Source organism: Scomber japonicus, chromosome 7 (genome assembly GCF_027409825.1).
Source record: "Scomber japonicus isolate fScoJap1 chromosome 7, fScoJap1.pri, whole genome shotgun sequence".
Taxonomy (NCBI): domain Eukaryota; kingdom Metazoa; phylum Chordata; class Actinopteri; order Scombriformes; family Scombridae; genus Scomber; species Scomber japonicus.
The window spans coordinates 35,309,623-35,333,580 of record NC_070584.1 but is presented as its reverse complement, the minus strand read 5'-3'; the positions used below and the strand labels follow the sequence as shown (position 1 = coordinate 35,333,580).

The 23,958-nt window shown below is 38.8% G+C and overlaps 1 protein-coding gene across 1 annotated transcript; it reads left to right on the top strand.

The window, feature by feature from the left end:
• The first annotated feature begins 8,860 nt into the window (after nt 1-8,860).
• Nucleotides 8,861-18,976, top strand: LOC128362360 (NLR family CARD domain-containing protein 3-like). The gene is made up of 9 exons (XM_053323100.1): nt 8,861-8,910; nt 8,997-9,060; nt 9,385-9,450; nt 9,612-9,840; nt 9,996-11,766; nt 12,075-12,248; nt 12,514-12,687; nt 14,406-14,452; nt 17,837-18,976. The coding sequence occupies exons 1-9, from the start codon at nt 8,861-8,863 to the stop codon at nt 18,412-18,414; spliced, it is 3,153 nt and encodes a 1,050-aa protein (XP_053179075.1). The 3' UTR covers nt 18,415-18,976.
• The last annotated feature ends 4,982 nt before the right edge of the window (nt 18,977-23,958 follow it).

Here is a 23,958-nt window from a genome sequence, read left to right as displayed (position 1 = left end):
GCTTTAATTTGATCTGTCAACAGTTCAGTGCTGCTTAACTTCTCCATGAATACACACAATGCAGGATTATTTAAATCTGGCTCGATTTAGCTTTGATTAGAAAAAGATAAATCATGTTAGTGGAACGATTTGATCTTTAACCCTCATGTCGTCCTCCGGGTCAAATTGACCCTGTCTCTCCTTTGACTGTTCCTTCCTTCTTTCCTTCCTTCCTTCCTCTTTCTTTCATTTTTCCTTTGTTCTTCCCCTCCTTCTCTCTTTCTTTCCTCACTTCCTTCCATCCTTCCTTGCTTCCTTCCTTCCTTCTCTCCTTACTTCCTTCCTCTTTCCCTCCATCCATCCCTCCTTACTCCTTTCCTTTCCTTTCCTTTCCTTCCTTCCTTCCTTCCTTCCTTCCTTCCTTCCTCCTCTCCTTAAATCCTTCCTTTTTGTGTCCTTCCTCCTTTCCTTCCTTCCTTCATTCCTCCTTTCCTCCCTCCTTACTCCTTCATTCCTTCCTTCCTTCCTTCCTTCCTTCCTTCCTTCCTTCCTTCCTTCCTCCCTTCCTCCGTCCTCCTGTCCGTCCTTGACCTGAGGACAACAGGAGGTTTAAGTGACAGGAGGTTTAATTCAAGCCAAGCTTTTTCAAGTAAACTCAGATTTCTTTAACTGAGTTGATTGAATGCTCCTCAGATATCCATCTCTATATTTATTTATTATATGTATATATTGAAGTTTAGAGTTTCTCTGTGGATATCAGCTCTGATCAATATCAACCAATAACTGAGTATGATGAATAGATGGAAACAGAACTCCTTTAAGATATCTTATACCAATATCAAGACAAGAGTAATGCGTTTTGGAGTGTGGTGTCCCACAATGCAACACTCAACAGAGATGGAGGAGCTCTGAAAAGGAAAAAAGGAAAAGTGAGAATGATGTGTAATGTATTAGTGGTTAGGGTTAGAGTAGGTAAGTATTTTTCATGAAGCTTTATGATGATGATTTTATTCTTTATTGTTTGTGATGTAAAACAGGACTCTCTGCTCTCAGCTCACCACACCCAGCAGTGATGTAACACAGAGCTGTAATGACAGACTTCAGCCAGCAGGTGGTAGCACACGTGTTTTTGATATTATCAGACTAAAAAAGAAATCAGTTTGCAGCAGCATTTATATTCTTCTCTAACAAAGCAATTTATTTTTTCTACTTTACTATGTTTATTCTATTAAATCTTCCTCAAACTGTCACCACAAAGCTACAGAATGAAATAAAAATCCTTAAAATTCCATCAATAAATCTTAATCCACCCTTAAAAACTAGATGTGTTTGGTAGCCAGAGATTCCATCCATCCATTTATCCATTAATGTGACGAGGCAAAGACTAAACCACTTAAATACACTCCTTAATTTGAAAAGCCTTGGTTTACAAATTAAGCTGCATTTACACATTAATTGTCAATTAAATGTGTTATTGAGGTAAATATTGGGTTTTCAAGAAAAGCTTTTATTTTTAAACTTAAGCTATTTTAGCTCTATCCATTAATTTATACATAAAGGTATTATCTGTATTCATGTTGTTTTATCTCAAAAATTAGTCAAAATGATTAATGAATAAATAGTTTGCATTAAATTTAACTGACTAGTCATTGCAGCTACAAAGAATATTATTACCAATTCATGAATGACAAATGAATTCATATTTATTTGGGTAAATGGTATACTAAAGGAAATTCTTAAGGATACAGCTGTTTGTAAGCTTAACATAATTAAACTGTATCTATAATTAGCACCAAATGAAACTTATGAAGAAATGAGGAAAACTAAAAAACTCATTTACTTCCATTGAAATCACTACCCACTCATCATGTGACATGAGTGTCTTTCAAAATGCATCTGACCATCATAATAATGATTTAATTTAGTGTTTGATGATGACACTGGTTTGGCAAACCTAACCAGACCTTGACCACAGTGCTGTCACACCACAAAACATCTTTATATTGTAGAACAGTCTCACTGGCAGGGCTGGGAACCAGTACTCAATACCTTTAAGCTATCGACCAAAATAAATCAATATCAAGTAGTATCAAAATGTGTCCAGTCCTGATTCCTGTAATCGATCCTTTTTGCTCTCAGAGATAGAACATATGACTATTTGTATGGACTTACTAGCAGCCAATCAGCACAAGCGTTCTTTGATTTAATGCGACATGATTGGCCCACTGCCACAGCAGCTACAGGTTGTATTTGTGTAAAAATTTAAAAATCATCATCAAATCAAATCAATTAGATGTGCAGGAGTTAATGCTTCTATTCACATGATGGGTATCTAATGAAGTTGGTATCAGGATCACTTTAAAGACTGTGTAAAGTGAACTCAGACATTTTCTTCTAAACCCATTAAATAGGCCATAAATGTATTTCTTAAAAATGTGTAAAAAGCACCTAGAAGCTCAATCAGAGAGCAACAAATATGATATTCAGTATTTACTTGTTCCACTACTTTAATGAAGCTGTGTAGTGTTTATACTAACTGAAATATTTAAACACAAGATGCTGTGATTTATTCATAGCAACTCCATTCCAGCAAATGTAAATAATGTAGATATGTTGAAAATCATTTTCCTCCCGTTTTCCTAAAATCCATCCTGACATATTTGGCATCTTTGCAAACGTTGGGATGTTTCTATTTTCTACACTTACATTCTAATCTGATCTCAAACATGAACGTCGTCCTACAAAATGACATAATTTATTCATCCAGGTTGAATAACTGCAGTTTGACAGAGATCAGCTGTGCTTCTCTGGCTTCAGCTCTGAAGCACAACCCCTCCCACCTGAAATCGCTGGATCTGAGACTCAACGACCTAAAGGATTCAGACGTGAAGCAGCTGTTTGATCTTCAGGCGAGTTCAGGCTGCAGACTGGAGACTAACCAGACCTTAACCACAGTGCTGTCACACCACAAAACCACATGTTATCAACATCTGGATGATAAACCACCTGCTCCCCTCTCCCTGACACACATCATAGTACACTGTCTGTTATTTAACCTTTGTGTCGTCCTCCCGGGTCAAATTGACCCCGTCAGTTTTGATTGTTCCTTCCTTTCCTCTTTTCCTTCTTCCCTCCCTCCCTCCTACCTTCCTCCCTTCCTTCTTTCCTTCTTTCGTCTGTCCTTCTTTCCTCCCTCCCTCCTATTTTCCTTCCTTCTTTCCTTTCGTTTCCTCTCTTCCCTCCTCCCTCCCTTCCTCCCGCCCTCCTTTCCTTCCTTCTTCCTCCGTTCCATCCTTCCTTCGTCCCTTCCTTCTTCTCTCTCATCCTTCCTTCTTCCCTCCCTGCCTTCCTTCCTTCTACCTCCGTTCCATCCTTCCTTCTACCTCCCTTCCTTCCTTGACTCGAGGACAACAGGAGGGTTAATGTGACAATTCAACTATAAAATCATAAAACAGTTTCAGGTTTTTGGGTTAGTTTCGTTCAACTTTAATTAGTTTTGATGAGTCTGACAGCTCTGTCAATCTGTAAAAACTGAATTCAATTGTGACTTTTGTGAAATAATTTTAAAAACTACAGCAAAGTATGGATCAGCTGTTCTCACTTCACCTCAGTCCTTCCTCAGCTTAAATTCATTGTTTTTTCTTTGTCAGTTTATGTCAATAAAACTGTGTGTGAGAACTTTGTAGTGAATGTTTTGCTGGTTTTGTTCGTTATCTGTTCGGCACAAACACCACTGATGTTAGTAAATGTTTGACAGCATCAGAAAATAATTAACATAACATATAATAATAATAATAATAATAATAATAATAATAAGATGTAGTTATTGTTTTAGTAGAAAGAAATCAAACAAAGACTGTCAAAATGTTATAACATTCACACATGTAGTATGGACATGTCACAGTGTACAGTATGTGTTTATGTGTATGAATATAAATATATATAGTTAGTTAGTTTCTCCTCATATTATATTTAACTATAAAACAGAATTCTTCATCATTTGCATCAACTTTCTCACTTTCTGTTCTCGGCTCAGTCTGCAGCAGATCGCTCACACTGAGTCTGTCCACTAGATGGCAGCAGAGCGCTGACTCTTATCTTCTATTAACTCCTCATCTGATTTTGATGGTCTGATAGACTTAAGGGGTTGTTTTTCAAACCCCCGGACCCCCCTAGTGAGACCAGGCTTAAGCCCCGGATGTGTACGATGTCTGGCACCGCCCCTGCAGTCAACATTACTCCTGTTATTATTCTTTGTTCCTGGTCTTCATCTGATTTGGGGAATCATGCTCTCAGTGATGGACTACAGTTCCCATGATGCTCTGGGTGATCTGTCGTTTTGTAATATTGAAAAAAATCATATATTACTTTGTGGACCTTTAAGTTTGTCTGCTTTGTCTGTTGGTCAAACCGAGTAAAGTGATTTTAAGTTCACTTTTTACAATGTGAAAGTAATTTGTCATTATTTTTTGTATCATTTATTATAAAAACTTTTTTTTTATACACAGCATCTTTGGGCTGTGAGATGTGCATGTGACATGTACTGTACAGAGCTCTTTTAAACATAATAAGGACTCAATCCTTTAATTATTCATAGATGACACTCATTCTAGGTGGTTCTGAGATAATTAGTATATGTCATGTTATAAAAGACATGTTAATATCAAGCTTCAGTCCCCTGGAGAGATAATTCAGAGTACAGTCCCTGTAACAATCTATGATAATAGGATAGAAGACCCCTGGTTTAAAAATAAATAAAACTATTTCTCAATAATTAAAGACCCCGTTTGACGAATGCGATGTGTGTGTGGGTGTGTGTGTAATCAGAGCACGAGATGAACACACACACACACACACACACAAGAGAGAGAGAGGGGCACAGAATGGGCTGGCTTTAAGGGGTGGAGTCTCATACACACGTATCAGAAACAGGTCCAAGTGTGACAACAGAGGAGCAGAGCCGCTTGCCGACCGGAGAAATACACCTCTGCCTTCTTCATAGGAAGAAATTGAGTAAGTGGACCTTTGTTTGCTTTGAATTGTCTTCATTAGGATCTCTAATGTTTCCTCTTCATCACAAACAAGCTGCTCTGTGTTTGTTACTGTGTTGACTTCCTGAATAGAACAAGACTCACAGTTCTCTTCCTGTAAATGTGTTCAAAGGTCGGCAGCGACTTTCCATTAATACAGTGTCCCAATTTAGCCCACCAAAGTATTTGCATTCCGCAACAGCTTTTATTGGCTCCCCCCTCCCCCTCTGATGACTCACTTTTTTACTTTCGCTTTTGAAACATGATGTTTACTTTATACTTGCACAGCACTAAGAACAGCACTACAGTTTTTCCTCGTTTCTTGTATCCTGTGTGTCTGTATTTTAAAAGAAAAGTGTTGATATTTTTTGGGTTATTTGCAGGGGTTGTGAATGTATTTTGTTTTGTTTTGTTAAAACGAAAAATAAGTTTTGTTTTTGAGTATTTATTAGTGTTTTTTGTTTTTAAGAAAATATTATATTTATATTTTTTTATATTTTAAAATTAAAAATACATGTTATAGTTGAGTCATATATTCTATTTTTCTACTAGACACCACTGTATTGTTAAGTTGGTTGGTGGTGGATACATTGATTTGTTGGCTTGACCAACTAATAAACGGACCTTTGACTCATTGAAAACATTTTTTATGGACCTTTAAGATTTGTATTTGAGGAACACTGCTGTAGATATTCCTCGGCCCTTGTGTGGAACATTTGTCATGGTTTTAATTCCTTGCCATGCTTCTCTGGCGTTACCAGATGCCATATTTGCCCATATTTGCCATATTTATCTGTCTTTTTATTTGTCTCTACAAACGTATGAATAACTTCACATTCTTTTTTTGTGGACCCAGCATCAAATTTCTGCTTTTAATCCATTTAGAGAGAATATATTAGAGGATTATGGCAAACATGTCTAAGTGGTGTAACCATAAAAACTTTGTACCAAATTATTCAACTTGCTTAAAAACAGTAAATAGTCAATAAAACACCATATCAACTAGTTTGGCATGATGGTACATTATAACTTTTATATTAAATAAAGCTAATGGAATACTATTGTTCTAAATATTACATTTCATCTGGAGAATCATGGAGATCAGGAAACATGAGCTCTGACTTTACTTTATCTGTGTTGTTTGCTGTTATTCTGGTTGGTTCAGTGTGTTGCTGATATGATTATTATTCAGACTTATTGCTGTAAAAATGTTTTCATGCTGCATTCAAGACAAGTGGGAACTTTTGAAATGTTGACAGTCCCTCACGCTGCATTTAAAGAACAAAGTACAAACTGTAATATTTAATCTTTGTTGCATGTTTGACGTCTAGATGCTGTTAAAAAGTTTTTAACCAGTTTGATGACTTTAAAGGTTTGAATTATAAACTTTCAGTAGATCAGTGACTAAAATGCAACAACAATTATTTACAAGTCAGTTATTTCTGTTGTTTTCTGGACAGAATTGATCCATTTGGTCTCAATTAACGAGACACTGAAACAATCTGATTTCAGTGAGATTCTGTAGCACAAGAATATGAGTATAACAGCCTCTATGTTACATATAGAGTAAATATTAGATGTTAGTTAATTAAATCATGTTTAAATGTTGATAGAGGGGAAATGATAAATGTTATATTGAAGGCTTGAGGTGAAATAAATTCCATCACAGTTGTTTCATCTCAAATAATCTGCTGCTGTTTGTTGCATAAAGTCATTTTGTGCAGAGACTCTGTAGTCGCTCTCAGTCCTTCTGCCTGTCAGTGAATGTAAATCCTCCTCCATGCATCATGTGTGCTGCTCTTCACTTCACTGCAGCTTCATGGCGCCATCTAGTGGACTGATAGTAGAAGTACAGCAGCTGATGGCAGCTTTCTCTGCCTCACACTGCTGTCTGGCTGCATTCACACTGATATATAACAGAGAATAACAGCCAATCACAGGAGGAGCAGCTGGTATTTAGGATGTGACAGGAGAAATGATGTAAAGGATGATCTGTGTTTCCTCTCCAGATGAAGATAGAAAGTGTGTGTGACTGATGTGGATGTGACTTCAGCAGCATGGATCAGAGTGAGGACAGAGAGGAGGGAGTCCCTCCCTCTAAAAGCTCTCTGTGTGGGGAACATGACAGCCAGACCAAAGCTCAGAGGTGAGATGAGGATCTCTAACTGTCCATCACTGTTCTCCACCATCATTATTCACACTCAAAGTTCTGTGTGTGTTGTGTAGAAGAACAAGGAGGCAGCACAGACCAGACTCTGCTGGACCTGGATCTGGACCCGGACCTGGACCCAGACCTGGACCTGGACCCAGCTGTGTGTCTATGAAGAGTGATCAGTCAAAGGATGGCTTCATTGATTTTAAAGAACAACGTCCGGCTGCAAAAAGGTAAACTGTCACTAAATATTAAATGTAACTGACTCAGTTTGTTTTTATTGAAGGTTTTTATCAAACTTCTTTTTTCAGATTTGATCATAATTTAGAAAAACTGCTGCAAAATCAAACATTTTACTGCAATAATCCAGAATCTCTCCTGGAGGGAAGTGTTGGTGATTGAACCTGAACTCAGCTGTGAGTCCTTCAGATTGACCGCTCCAAATATTATTATTGATTTTAAACAACAACGTTCATCTGATTAAAAGTAAATAGTTCTCAGTATTAAAATCAGGTTATTGGACAATATGAGTTCAAACCTCAATCAGGATAAATAGTTCTCAGTTGAATTATTTGACATTTGGATCATTTATTGATATTTCTGATCCATAATGATCCATAATGTTGGTAATTAGATCATTTCAGTTTGTTGCTGTTTTTATTAAAACTATAATTTCTATTGATTGATGATCATTTTCTAGTGATGATGGACAGAGCAGATCAGTGTGAATGTTAGAGTGGGTACGAGGGCCGGGGCCCCTCATCACAGTTTACAAGAAATGTCTTTAAAACATCAGGACATTTAAGATGAAACTTCATTGGTTGTGTTTAATGATTGCATCATTATTCTATGATATTTATTAAATATGTTGCAGCCACTGGTTTCACCACCCAGCGAGCACGCTGACTGACCCAAAACAAACACACCCACAACCTTTTATTTACTATACTGTATTAAAATGAGCCTCCACCCAAAATGTGTCTCTGAGTATCACTCAGCTCCTGTAAGCTCATTAAAAGTTGGTAGTTTCCTTCTCAGAGACCAGCAGCTGTGGTCAGCTTGGGTTCTTGTCAGTTTCAGAGTACACTGTTAATATTAGTCTGACAGGATGAGCTAAAGGAAGCAGTGTGTTAACCACATCAAACAACTGCAGGAGAAGCAATAGTATCACTAACAGGCTGAAGGACTGTCAACAGAAATGTCTGCAGAACAGAGAATTATCCAGACAGCTGCTCATCATCACAGCATCTTTAATAAAGACCAAACAAACATTTTATTGACAATAATTCATTTGGCAGATGCTTTTATCCAAAGAGACGTCCAAATGAGGTTCAATCCAAGACAGTAGATGAAGGAGAAGCCTTAGACAATAAGAACCCAACACTCATTTACCACCAGCTGAGATTTAAGGAGTTCATGCATCTGTGTCCTCGGCTGAGTGTCAGCTTCACCCCTCCAGGTGTTGCACACTGCACTGAATACAGCTCTACTCATACAGTTAATCGTGTTCAAATTTAACAGTGAACTCATATGAAACTACCTGGATACTACTGTGTTGCGTACAGTAGGTGTATTAAATCACTGACAGATTTAGTGTCAGTGTGTTCTGGGTGCTGAGCAGAATTTATGTTGTGTTTCTATCAGGAGGAAGCTGGACCAACCTGAACCCAGCTGTGTGTCTTTGAACAGTGATTGGTCTATGGAGCTTCCTTATAAGTTCAAAGATGGACGCCACTCTGATGATCACAGGTGAGGATTTCAAACAGATAAAAACATAATGATGTTTTCATCAGACTCTTATCAAGTCTCCTGTTTTTAAACCTTTATTGACTCAGACAAAGTTCTCTGAGCAGCGTTCACACTCATACAGTCAGACACATTGATACTGGGAGCTGCCCAGTACAACCAGTCTCATACAACCACACACTGGTTGTTGCTGCCTTCAGCAGTGTGCAGCGAGGGAGGCAGAGCTTCATGGAGGGTTGCTGAGAGCTGTTGGGACTAAACCAAACTGACTCTGAGCTGAAAGCTACAAACAGACTGAGCTGTTGATTCTCAGTGGGATCAGCAGGACTAGTAAAGCTTTACCACTACAGGGAGTCATCTGATTCTCTGTTCACATCCAAATATCACTTGATGGACCTTTAGCTTGTGTTTGTCTCTGTGTGGACAGACATAATGTGAGCTCATTCTTCATGATTCCTCCACAGAGTGGACCAGGAGAGCTCAGAGGTTCCCAGTGGTCAGTCTGCCCAGCAGCATCAAACACACCTGGACTCCATATTTATGGTCTGTACATGTACAACAACTACTTTTACATTTATTGTGTTCACAACCATCTCCATGCTGCACTTTGTAGACCAGTGGATTGTCAGTGTGTCCAACATGGATCTGATGTTTACTTCATGATGTTAGTTTGATTGTGTCATTCATATATTATTCTGTTCCAGCTGCTGGAGGAGAACATCGTCACTTTTGTGAAGAACGAACTGAAGAAGATGCAGAAGGTTCTGAGTCCAGATTACCCAGGATGCTTAGAGAGTCAGACGGAGGATGAGGAGGTGTTGGACGGTGAGGAGAAAGAGCAGAGGAGGAGAAGCAGAGATGCATTTCTGAAGATCACACTGCACTTCCTGAGGAGAATGAAGCAGGAGGAGCTGGCTGACTGTCTGCAGAGCAGTAAGAGGATTTCTATTAAGATTTAATATGATGGATAAATGAGACATTTACTGAAGTCTCAAGAGATGGAAGATAATGTTCATATATGTACTCTTTAGGGAAGTCATTTTTTATTTTGTATTAAATTATTAATCATATTTATTGTGTTCATTCAGGAACTCATGCTCCAGAGTGTCGACGTGAACTAAAGTCTAACCTGCACAAGAAGTTCCAGTGTCTGTTTGAGGGGATCGCTAAAGCAGGAAACCCAACCCTTCTGAATGAGATCTACACACCGCTCTACATCACAGAGGGAGGGACTGCAGAGGTCAATGATGAACATGAGGTCAGACAGATTGAAACAGCATCCAGGAAACCAGACAGACCAGAAACAACAATCAGACAAGAAGACTTCTTTAAAGCCTCACCTGGAAGACATGAACCAATCAGAACAGTGATGACAAAGGGAGTGGCTGGCATTGGGAAAACAGTCTTAACACAGAAGTTCACTCTGGACTGGGCTGAAGACAAAGCCAACCAGGACATACACTTCACATTTCCATTCACTTTCAGAGAGCTGAATGTGCTGAAAAAGAAAAAGTACAGCTTGGTGGAACTTGTTCATCACTTCTTTACTGAAACCAAAGAAGCAGGAATCTGCAGGTTTGAAGAGTTCCAGGTTGTGTTCATCTTTGACGGTCTGGATGAGTGTCGACTTCCTCTGGACTTCCACAACAATGAGATCCTGACTGATGTTACAGAGTCCACCTCAGTGGATGTGCTGCTGACAAACGTCATCAGGGGGAAACTGCTTCCTTCTGCTCGCCTCTGGATAACCACACGACCTGCAGCAGCCAATCAGATCCCTCCTGAGTGTGTCGGCATGGTGACAGAGGTCAGAGGGTTCACTGACCCACAGAAGGAGGAGTACTTCAGGAAGAGAATCAGAGATGAGGAGCAGGCCAGCACCATCATCTCCCACATCAAGACATCACGAAGCCTCCACATCATGTGCCACATCCCAGTCTTCTGCTGGATCACTGCTACAGTTCTGGAGGATGTGTTGAAAAGCAGAGAGGGAGGAGAGCTGCCCAAGACCCTGACTGAGATGTACATCCACTTCCTGGTGGTTCAGTCCAAACTGAAGAAGGTCAAGTATGATGGAGGAGCTGAGACAGATCCACACTGGAGTCCAAAGAGCAGGAAGATGATTGAGTCTCTGGGAAAACTGGCTTTTGGGCAGCTGCAGAAAGGCAACCTGATCTTCTATGAATCAGACCTGACAGAGTGTGGCATCGATATCAGAGCAGCCTCAGTGTACTCAGGAGTGTTCACACAGGTCTTTAAAGAGGAGAGAGGGCTGTACCAGGACAAGGTGTTCTGCTTCGTCCATCTGAGCCTTCAGGAGTTTCTGGCTGCTCTTCATGTCCATCTGACATTCATCAAGTCTGGAGTCAATCTGCTGGCAGGAAAACCAAGAAAATCCCAGACAAATTTCTACCAGAGAGCTGTGTACGAGGCCTTAAAGAGTCCAAATGGACACCTGGACTTGCTCCTCCGCTTCCTCCTGGGTCTTTCACTGCCGACCAATCAGACTCTCCTAAGAGGTCTGCTGACACAGACAGGAAGTAGCTCACAGACCAATCAGGAAACAGTCCAGTACATCAAGAAGAAGCTCAGTGAGAATGTGTCTGCAGAGAGAAGCATCAATCTGTTCCACTGTCTGAATGAACTGAATGATCGTTCTCTAGTGGAGAAGATCCAACAGTCCCTGAGATCAGGAAGTCTCTCTACAGATAAACTGTCTCCTGCTCAGTGGTCAGCTCTAGTCTTCATCTTACTGTCATCAGAAAAAGATCTGGATGTGTTTGACCTGAAGAAATACTCTGCTTCAGAGGAGGCTCTTCTGAGGCTGCTGCCAGTGGTCAAAGCCTCCAACAAAGCTCTGTAAGTTGTAGGAAATAAAAATGTGAACTATATTGAAATAATAGTCACCATTCAATGAGGTCTTTTGAAGTCAGCATCTCTTTAATTCAGACACACAAATCTTACACAGACAGCACACAGCAGTTATCTCTTCAAGGGTTCTTTTGTAACAAATATCACTAATGAAACAGCAGATCAAGTCACACAATATTTTTCTATCATCAGTACACAGATAGTTTGATTTATTCATCATTATTTAAATATTGTGCTGTCTTTAAAGAAAAAGTAACTTCTTACTTGTTTTCTGTTTCTTTATATTTCCTTTCCAGGTTGAGTGGCTGTAACCTCTCAGAGAGAAGCTGTGCAGCTCTGTCCTCAGTTCTCAGCTCCCAGTCCTCTAGTCTGAGAGATCTGGACCTGAGTCACAACAACCTGCAGGATTCAGGAGTGAAGCAGCTTTCTGCTGGACTGGAGAGTCCACACTGTGGACTGGAAGCTCTCAGGTCAGATCAAGTTATACTTTGTCTTTGAAGTATTTTTCTCAACTTTGAAGTTCGGCTTTTCTAATGTCACGATTTCTGATTCACAAAAGTTTTTCACCAAGATTTTATTTTCACAGGAAATAAAATGTTTGTATTTTCCAGTTTATCTTTCATTGACTCAGCTTTATAAACTAAAGAAACTGATCTTTACTTCTTTTATATCATGTGATTGAGATATTTACGTCTGTTTATCACAGATTCTGATGTATTTCATTTGTATCTCCAGGCTGACTGACTGTAATCTCTCAGAGAGAAGCTGTGCAGCTCTGTCCTCAGTTCTCAGCTCCCAGTCCTCTAGTCTGAGAGATCTGGACCTGAGTAACAACAACCTGCAGGATTCAGGAGTGAAGCAGCTTTCTGCTGGACTGGAGAGTCCACACTGTGAACTGAAGACTCTCAGGTCAGGATTCATCAACCTTTTTAGTTTAGAATACACGTATAATAAAGTAAATAATCATATGTTCTTGTTTTCTGTCAACCAAAAGGTGAAAAATATAAAGAAATAAACAAATGAAGCAGTTTCTGACCAAAAAGGTGAAGGCTAAAGCATTTGCTCTTAACACCGACCCTTTTTACATGAGTCTTTAGAGTAGATCCCAATGTACATAACAAACACAAAACATTTATAACCTTCAGAGGATAAACATTAAACCTGTGTAGGATTGTCTCTGCTGATGTGATTTGTCAAACCAGTTTTTTCTAAACTTCAGCAGCAGAGAATTACTTTCTATGCAGATTTTTATTGTTTTCTTTTGTTTTTGTTGTTGAATTATTAAACACCACTGATGAGTTTACAGATTTGGCTAACATCTCATTGGACCGGTCTGTAAATTGAACAGTCATGTGATAATTAGCAGATAATATTATTTGAAAGTTCTTAGAAATTGCCCCTAAATTGACCTCACATATCATGGCATTTAAGTGAGCTGTTGCAGGATAATTTCCATGTAGTTTCTGTCTTATACACCACAGTAATCAAGAATCAAGATACTAGTTGAACATTTTGAAAGTCTAATTTCTTGCCTGCTTATGTCCTACTGTTACACCTTCAGTAACACAGTGATGCTTTTTTAAAGGGTTAGGGTAGGTCCAGTGTTTTTTGGCCAACCAGTGGTTCCACTCGATTAATCTGAGCTTCATCTTCAGAGCTGTGGGTGATCGGTTCCCTCTGGAGCCGTATCTGTTCTCCTTATAAGTACGCCAGGCTCTCTCAGTGTGTATGAGACGCTGTCTGTAGATGCTCAAAGTGTCTCTGATGGTTGACTTGATAATGGATCTAAACAACCTGCAAAAGTTTTTGGGGGAGGGTTTTATAGATATATATATTGAGTTTAATGAAAAGTGATACCATTATATCAGATATTCATCTCATAAATTAACGTTAGGAACGGAAAACCTGTCTGACAGGTAGAATGGTGACTGACTCAGAGTGTCGGTTACCATGGTGACTGACTCAGAGTTTCAGTTACCATGGTGACTGACTCAGAGATTCAGTTACCTCTCTTTCTGGAACAGATAACAGAGTTTTCCTCATCTCAGGGTTAACTTACTCTGAGTTTTCACATAACCCGCTTTCTCGAAACCCCCCAGTACTCTCACACTGTGTGTTGTTTTGTGTGTTTGCAGCCTGTCAGGATGTCTGATCACAGAGGAAGGCTGTGCTTCTCTGGCCTCAGCTCTGAGGACCAACCCCTCCCATCTGAGAGAGCTGGACCTGAGCTACAATCATCCAGGAGACTCAGGAGGGAAACTTCTGTCTGCTGGACTGGAGGATCCACACTGGAGACTGGACACTCTCAGGTATGGACAGACAATGTGTGATAGAGGAGGAAGAGCTGGAAACATTTTCTCTGTCAGAGCTGATCACAGATCTCACCTGAATCTTTGACTTTTTCTTCTTTCTAACTGAAGTTTCCTGTAAATGTTGAAAGTTAAACCTGATTAGATTCAATCAGGGTTTCAGAAGGATTGGGATAGTGGATTCAGATTGGATCAAAGTGTATGAAAGCCCAACCCCACATTAGAAGAGAATAATAAAACAGTAGACTAGAGCCATGTAACGTCCATGTTAGCATGCTGAAAGAGAACGTGCTGCTCTGACCCCCCTCCTCCTTTCAGCCTGCAGCCTGCTGGAGTCCGATGGTTGACACCAGGTCTGAGGAAGTGTAAGTCTGCTTTTATTTTAATTCTTTATTTCATTGTGGAAAAAAACAAGAATCAAACACTGTGTGTGTGTGTGTGTGTGTGTGTGTGTGTGTGTGTGTGTGTGTGTGTGTGAGACATCCTACTGAGGTTGATGATGTCATCATCAAACAGTTGGTAGATCAATAACCTGATTTGAGTCGCGTCCGCCATCTTGGACAGTTATGTATGGCAACTCTGCTTGGACAAAACACTTCATTCCCCCGACCCGCTTTCTACATGTGACGACGAAAACTGAATTAAAAAAAGATGAACCCCTAAGTAACAGCGTAACATTTATGCTATACAACCGTACTTACTATCATTTTAATACACAAGTAACTTTTAGTCATTTTTTATTATTATTGAGATCAAACATAACTACCACATCATTGTTTTTGTCTCAGCTCTTCCTCTTTTGTCTTCTTCTTCCTGGTGTTTGCAGAGTCTGTCTGCTTTAGTGTAAATACATTGTAGTGGCAAACTTATATTTCAACACCAAAGCCACTATATTAATTAGCAGTGTGAAGGTACAGCTGGCTCGACTCGTATGTTACTGTCTTCCTTAACTACTCACAAACCACCGGAGAGTTAGGTTGTAGTTTTGTTGTTTATTTTTCTTGTTGCAGAATCCATGTATTTCCATTAATACTTCTCTTGGGTTTTACAACGGTCCACAAAATCTTAACGTAACAGTAACATCTGAAGTGACGGTCAAAAAACCTTCTTTTTCTGTACCTATTAGCACTCTGCTAATCCACGTCTTGTACTTTTTACAAGTCCTTCAAAAAAACAACACCATGCGCATGCGCAGCGCCTAACGCAGAAAGCATCAGCAGCGCCTACTTCAGGTGCTGTAGTAAATTTGACATCTATGCGATAAAAGGCAATATGTCATAACACAATCAAACCACTATAAAAACACTGTAATCTACATTAAAACTTTCAACTTTCTATAACATAATAAAACATAATATTGGCTCCTACATACATATTTATTAAATGTTCAGCTTGTCTCTGATTTACTGTAACACCATAACACACTATTAGAAGAACAAGCTGTACATGTGAAAGTATTCCAGAGTGAAAGGTTAAACACAGACTACAAAATGAGATTAAAAGCAGACATATCCGACATAATTAGCTCAACACAATCAGGATTCCTTAAAGGAAGATCTATCCATAACAATATCTGCCTGCTTCTGGATCTTATTGATTATAGTCACTTCATTAATGATCATGGTTTTATTTTATTTTTAGACTTCTGCAGTATTTCCCCTCTTCTATTTATTGCAGTCACAGAATTACTAGCTATAACGGTTACAAATGAGAATATAGAAGGATTAGACATTAACAACCACAAATGAATCATAAGTCAGCTGACGATACAACAATCTTTCTAAACAATAAAGAACAAATTCCATTGGCCTTAGAAACCATAGAGTTGTTTTCCCGAGCTTCAGGTCTACATTTGAATCTGAACAAATGTGAAATCATGAATATCCATAGTTGCTGCCAATCTTCAATGTATTATATACCAGTCAAAAACAATATCAGGTTCCTAGAAATGTGGATAACTAAATGTTCAGATACTAGCTGAGATAATGTTGACAAATGTAGACGAACATGAAATAAGTGTTTGCAAAGGGATCTGACTCTTTTTGGGAGAACGATGTATATCTAGAATAATCTATCCTGCTTACTCTCTAGTAATTCCTCCAAGGATTATTAAAGATATTAATAGAATAAATGTTAATTTCATTTGTAAAAATAAACATGATAATATGAGAAAAGGATCATGAGGAAGGAGGAATAAAGGCAATTGTGTTTGAAATAATGAATGGAATATTAAAAATGAAATGGCTCCAATGGTTTCTAAAGAGTGGTGAAGAGATATGGTTCTCATTACCCAACTTTGTATTCAGTAAAGTGGGAGGGATTCAGTTTTTATTAGCGTGCCACTTTGAAATATGTAAATGACCTATTAAACTCTCTAAATGATTCAAACATAACTTCAGCCCTCATAATGTCCCACTATGGAATAATAGAGTCATATTGAGCAGAAGGAAATCTATATTTATGGAAAAACAAATATGGTCAATTACACATTTACTGGACGAAAATGGAAATATACTTGATTTGAATGAATTCAATACTAAATATAATATTGATGGCTCTATTGAGGTTTATAAGAAAGTGACACAGAACTTTCCAAGAATCCTTTTTCAGTCGATTAAGAACAATATACTGAACATGCCGACACCGAGTTTACGTAAGATTAAAATCCATTATGTGAACGAAAAGTGTAATAATATGTTTTTTGAGACAATCCCTTGTAAATAGCCTCTATCCCGGTAGAACAAGGAATACAGTTATTTATCACCGTTATGACAAGGTTGAAATATAGAGAAAGAAATACATTTTAAAACAATAAAGTGAATTCATAAGAAAAAGGTTTAAATTAGAAAAGTGTTATTTTTGTGGCCCAAATGTAGAAACAACAGAGCAGCTGTTTTCTGAGTGTGAGGCTGTTCAGAAATGATGGAAATCTCTCCAGGATCTGATGTCTTCCAAATCCATACATGTGGATTTCCTGTCCTTCCAAAATATTCAGATGGGAGCAATCCTCAAAAATAAAGAGACTGAATTTTTAATAAATAACCTAATTATAGTAACAAAATATGATGTAGATAAATGTGGATTTGCTAAGTCCTCCCCCTCGTGGTCTGCACCTAAAAATGAACTCTCTCTTTTTCAAAGGAGCCTTAAGAAGATAGATAATGCTCATGCTAACACATTGTATTCACTTATGGTTACATTTCAGCTGTGCTAAACCCCTTGCTTTCTCTTTGTATTATTTTATTTGTTCATTAGTAATATTACTTTTCTCTTCTTTTTCTTTTAATATAGTATTTAAAACATATTTGTTTACTTTGTATTTTCTCCCTTATTGTGTATTACACACACTGTGGCAGTAAGTTCTGCAGTTACAATACAGGAGGTGTGATGTTATAGATCAACTGAATGGTACATATGAAAAAGTTTGGGTTTGTCAATATTTGTACTGTTCTATGGTTTAATAAACAAACATCAGGTGTATTACTACTTCTCTGCTTACATACAGATGTAAAATCTGGTGTTGAACTTCTATTGTTTCTATACTTTGTGCGGACTCACATCCAACTGCTGAAACATGAATGAAATACATCTATCCAACCTATAACTGTACTTTGTCCAAGTGGTGTTGCCGTACATCACTGTCCAAGATGGCCGACTCAACTGCGCATGTGCAACTCACATCAGGTTAGAAACAGATGATCGATCAATAACTGATCAATAACTGTATTGTGTCTCGTTCTCTCCATCAGATTTCTGTGAACTCACACTGGATCCAAACACAGCGAACAGAAAACTCAAACTGTCTAATAACAACAGGAAGGTGACACATGTGGAGGAGGATCAGTCATATCCTGATCATCCAGACAGATTTGACTCCTATCATCAGCTGCTGTGTAGAAATGATCTGACTGGTCGCTGTTACTGGGAGGTCGAGTGGAGAGGATACGTTTCTATATCAGTGAGTTACAGAAGAATCAGAAGGAAAGGAAACAGTGATGACTGTGTGTTTGGAAGGAACGATCAGTCCTGGAGTCTGAGATGCTCTGATTTTGATGGTTTCTCTGTCTGTCACAATAAGAGAGGAACATCCATCTCCTCCTCCTCCTCCTCCTCCTCCTCCTCCTCCTCCTCCTCCTCCTCCTCCTCCTCCTCCTCTGTCTCTAACAGAGTAGCAGTGTATGTGGACTGTCCTGCTCGCACTCTGTCCTTCTACAGAGTCTCCTCTGACACACTGATCCACCTCCACACCTTCAACACCACATTCACTGAACCTCTGTATGCTGGGTTCTGGGTCTGGTCTGGTTCAGTGTCTCTGTGTGGTTTGTAGGAAGGAGAGTCTCCTCCTGTCAGAGAAACGTTCTCATGTTATTTAGTACCAACCTGATCTCTCACTGGTTGTAAATAGAGTTTGTAAAGCCAACATGGTTTCCACATGACTGACAGTTAGTTAGTCAGTCACATATATCCACATTTAAAAAGCTGTAAAACAGAAGCTGATTTTCTCAGAGCAGATATCTCAGTCTGTTAGAGGACTGTTTGGAGGTTCGGAGGTCGTGGCTTTGATCCTTATGAGTCTCAGTCAATGTTCAAGTCCAACACCCAAAGTGAAACTCAGAAGCTCTCAGAGAGAAAACCACCAGCGGCTCAAAGTTTACTGAAACGTCAAGTTGTGAGCGAGCTTTTTAAACATGTTGGAAGAGTTTAGCCACTAACTATAACACACATAATGACAGGAAGTATCTGCTGGCCTATAGAGGAACTTTGTTCTTTCTCCTCTTATTTGGTTTTTTGGGCTTCTTGTTCAATGACTTGTTTTTTTAATCATATAGTGGATTCAGAAACCAACATGTTTTTATGTGTCTCTACTGGATGTGCATGTACAGCTGTCAATCAACATGATGATGTTTTACTGAAACGTCAAGTTGTGAGCGAGCTTTTTAAACATGCTGTAAGAGTTTTGCCACTAACTATAACATCTATTTTTATTGTAGTTCTTTTTCTGTCTTTGTGTATAAATGACTCATATCTGATTGAATCTGTGTTGTTAGTTTTGTATTTCTGTGGATCTGTTAGTTTATGTCACTCTTTATTTTAAAACTACATTATTTTTAATGATTTCTTATTAATTTCTTCAGTTTCAGGAAAGAATTGTGTTTGTAATTTTGTGATATTTATAGATCTCCATTTCCACCTGAGTTCATATTTATCCATCAGTCATTTATTACTGGAAACTTTATTCTCATATATGTTCAATTGTATGTTTGCATGTTTGTCTGAGCTGCTGTGAACTGACTGAAAGACTGGAATTCATTCATTTATTTGACCTGTAAATTAGTGATAAAGGATTTGGTTTGATGAGTTGATGTTGTGTTTTCTTTCTTCTTTGACTTTACGGCTGAAATCAAAATACAAATAACAGAGAAACAGCGAGCAATAGCAATGCATACAGACTGAACACACACAACAAGGAGAAATAAACATGGAAAAAGAGATTTAAAAAAAGAAGTGGGAGAGCAGAGAGTCAGTCTTAAAAAATAGAGACAATCTGAGATAAAGATGGAAATGAGTGTGTGTCCAAAACTTCACACACAATAAAGAAAGAAGAAGAAAAAAGCAATCCAAGACAGAGTGCACACATTTCACACATCCTTAACCCTTTAATATAAAAAAATATCCTTCCTTCCTTCCTTCCTTTCCTTCCTCCCTGCCTTCTTTCTTCCCTTGCTCTTTTCCTTTCTCCCTCCCTCGTTCCTTATTTCCTCCGTCCTTCCTTCCTTTCCTTCCTTCCATCCTTCCTTTCTTCTGTCCTTCCATCCTTCCTTCCTTTCCTTACTTCCATCTGTCCTTCCTACCTCCCTCCTTCTCCTCCCTTCCTTCTTTCCTTCCTCTGTCCTTCCTTCCTTCCTTTCCTTACTTCCATCTGTCCTTCCTACCTCCCTCCTTCTCCTCCCTTCCTTCTTTCCTTCCTCTGTCCTTCCTTCCTTCCTTTCCTTACTTCAATCTGTCCTTCCTACCTCCCTCCTTCTCTCCTCCCTTCCTTCTTTCCTTCCTCCATCTCCCTTTCTTCTTCCTTCCTTCCTTCCTTCCTTCCTTCCTTCCTTCCTTCCTTCTTTCTTCCCTTCCTCCCTCCCTCCTCTCTTTCTTTCCTCCCCCCTACCTTCCCTCCTTCCTTCCTTCCTTCTTTCCTCCGTCCTTCCTTCCCTTCCTTCCTTCCTTCCTTCCTTCCTTCCTTCCTTCCTTCCTTCCTTCCGTTCTTCCATCCTTCCTTCCTTCCTTCCTTCCTTTCAATGAGTGTCCTCATCATTTGCATCAACTTTCTCACTTTCTGTTCCCGGCTCAGTCTGCAGCAGATCACTCACACTGAGTCTGTCCACTAGATGGCAGCAGAGCGCTGACTCTTATCTTCTATTAACTCCTCATCTGATTTTGATGGTCTGATAGACTTAAGGGGTTGTTTTTCAAACCCCCGGACCCCCCTAGCAAGACCAGGCTTAAGCCCCGGATGTCTACGATGTCTGGCACCGCCCCTGCAGTCAACATTACTCCTGTTATTATTCTTTGTTCCTGGTCTTCATCTGATTTGATCTGATCTGAAACTACAGTTCCCATGATGCTCTGGGTGATGTCACAGGAAGTGTAGCGCTGCCATGGATTCAGTGAGTTAGCTGTGGGCTGATGTTTGTTCAGGTTTTGACTCATTGTGTCCATGAACCGTTTGCTGAATCAGCTGTTTGATGCAGATGGAAACAAAGTGATTTTCAGCTCTAACTCACTACAGGTGTACATGTGAATATACAGCAGCTCATTTCTATGAAGCACAAGATGGTTGAGATTGTGGAGAAGCAGCTGATATGAGTGATGCTTTCAGCTGTGCTCACAGTGTTTCCTCCACAGATGAAGGTAGAAAGTGTCTGTGAGCTGATGTGAATGTGTAACATGATTCATTTTGGATTATTGGACGGGCTGCTGCTTCCTGCTCTGACTTGTTATAGCAGAGTGTAAATAGAGGAAGTATGGAAGTAAATCTGTGCCATCTGCTTTTGAATTTTTGGCACTGATTTTTTTTTTCATTGAATTTCAAACACTGAATTTTTCCCCCCATTGAAATCAGACTTTGAATTTTAGATGCCGTTGAATTTTCCTCTGAATTTTTTCTAATGTTTAAAAAAATTCAATGTCGCAAAAAATTCAGTGTCAAAAATTCAGAGTCAACATCCGAGTAACCAGACAGAAGCAATTCGATCCCTGAATCAAATCGTTCACAGAGTATTTACCATTTTATTTACCAATAGAAATGGTAAATAAAATGGTAAATACTCACTGGTAGCTGACATAGCTGAGTGGGCTTAACCGCCTTCCTGTGTCGGGGGTCACAGGACAAACGGAGCGTAACTTGATTGGCTGGATGGTGAACGATTTGATTCAGGGATCGATTGCTTCTCTTTAGTGACCCGGATGTTTGTGACATTAGAAAAAATTCAGAGGAAAAAAAATTCAATTCTTGAAATTCAACAGCTTTTAAAACTCAAAGTCTGATTTCAATGAAAAAAAAAATCAGTGTTTGAAATTCGATGCAAAAAAATTCAGTGCTAAAAATTCTAATTCAAAAGCAGATGGCACAGATTAACTTCAGGAAGTGATTCCTGAGCGCCTCCATCACATCTACAGTCTGAACTCACATGTTGAACATAAAGAAAGGTTGATGTTTGTTGTCAGTGATCAGGAGGTTTTTACAGCATGTTAGAGTGGCAGCAGGAAGGCGGCTGTAGGTCACATATGTGTTATATTAACCCTTACTGTTCAGGGTCCACACACTTTTACATTTGAGAGAAGAAAACACAACCTCCAAACTTTTCTTTAGGCAGAAACTTGATGACCTTTACTTAAATGACCCATAATATACAAACATGGAAATATTTTGATTTTTTGCAGATTGCAGCATTTTTGTCTTTGTGTTGAATGTTTGACCCATCTATTCAAAAAATCAAAAAAACACCTTTAAAAATACTGTTTATATAATGAATTGAGATGATGTAACATTGGACCAATATATAATGGGACTGTTTTGTTTTTTCTCCAACAAAAAGTGTAAAAACTGAAGAATTGACTCTTTCTGCTCTCATGTATAGAGATATGAGGGGATATTGTGAAATGAGCAGGGAGCAGCTGATCTTTGAGCTCTGAGCTGATTGGCGTTCATTGGAGTGTGTGTGTGTGTGTGTGTGTCAGAGCAGGGACACAGAGTGGGCTGGCTTTAAGGGAAGGGGTGTCATACACACCCATCAGAGTGTGACAAGTGTGACAACAGAGGAGCAGAGCCGCTTGCCGACCGGAGAAATACGCCTCTGCTGTGAACTGAAGGTTGATATATAAAAAGAACAAAAGAGATGATAAAACACAGGCCTGAGGTGAGCCTGTACATGTGATCATTCTGTCAGAGTGATGAGCCCCATATATATATATATATATATATATATATATATATATATAGCCCACTCTGTGAACTGAAGGGTTGTGGCACGCGCGAGAACTTCCAAGCGCGGCGCTTCCGGGTCCTGGTGACGCCCTTTTTAAAGTAGACCTGGTCCAGACAGCAGAGAGCTGCACAGAGAAAACCTTCATAGGAAGAAGTTGAGTAAGTGGACCTTTGTTTGCTTTGAATTGTCTTCATTAGGATCTCTAATGTTTCCTCTTCATCACAAACAAGCTGCTCTGTGTTTGTTACTGTGTTGACTTCCTGAACAGAACAAGACTCACAGTTCTCTTCCTGTAAATGTGTTCAAAGGTCGGCAGGTAGGTGATCCCGACCAGTTAACTTGCCATTAATACAGTTTATCTGTTTCTGTGCCTCAGTAGTGTTACCAAACCTGCAGATGATACAAAAGGTTACAACATTTTCAATAAAAGCACAATTTATTTAGCTTTTATTGGCTCCCCCCTCCCCCTCTGACCCATTTATACTTTCGCTTTTGAAACTACAGTTATTTCCTCCTTTCTTGTGTCCTTTGTGTCTGTATTTTAAAAGAAAGGTGTTTATATTAGTTTTGGGTTATTTGCAGGGGTTGTGAATGTATTTTGTTTTATTTTATATAAGTATTTATTTGAATTTATGTTAAAACGAAAAATAAGTTTTGTTTTTGAGTATTTATTAGATTTTATTGCTTTTATGAAGAGGACATTTTATTTTGTTGTTAAAATTAAAAATACATGTTATAGTTAAGTCATATATTCTATTTTTCTACTAGACAACACTGTATTAAGTTGGGTGGTGGTGGATACATTGATTTGTTGGCTTGACCGACTAATAAACAGACCTTTGACTCATTGAAAACATTTTTTATGGACCTTAAAGATTTGTATTTGAGGAACACTGCTGTAGATATTCCTCGGCCCTTGTGTGGAACATTTGTCATGGTTTTAATTCCTTGCCATGCTTCTCTGGAGTTACCAGATGCCATATTTGCTTCCATTTTTTGTTTATATGTGTGCTTATCCAGCTTTATCTGTCTTTTTATTTGAAATATGAAAATAAACGTATGAATAACTTCACACATTCTTTTTTTGGTGGACCCAGCATCAAATTTCTGCTTTTAATCCATTTAGAGAGAATATATTAGAGGATTATGGTAAAAATGTCTAAGTGGTGTAACCATAAAAACTTTGTACCAAATAATTCAACTTGCTTAAAAACAGTAAATAGTCAATAAAACACCTTCCTTCCTTCCTTCCTTCCTTCCTTCCTTCCTACCTAACACCATATCAACTAGTTTGGCATGATCTTACATTATAACTTTTATATTAAATAAAGCTAATGGAATACTATTGTTCTAAATATTACATTTCATCTGGAGAATCATAGAGATCAGGAAAC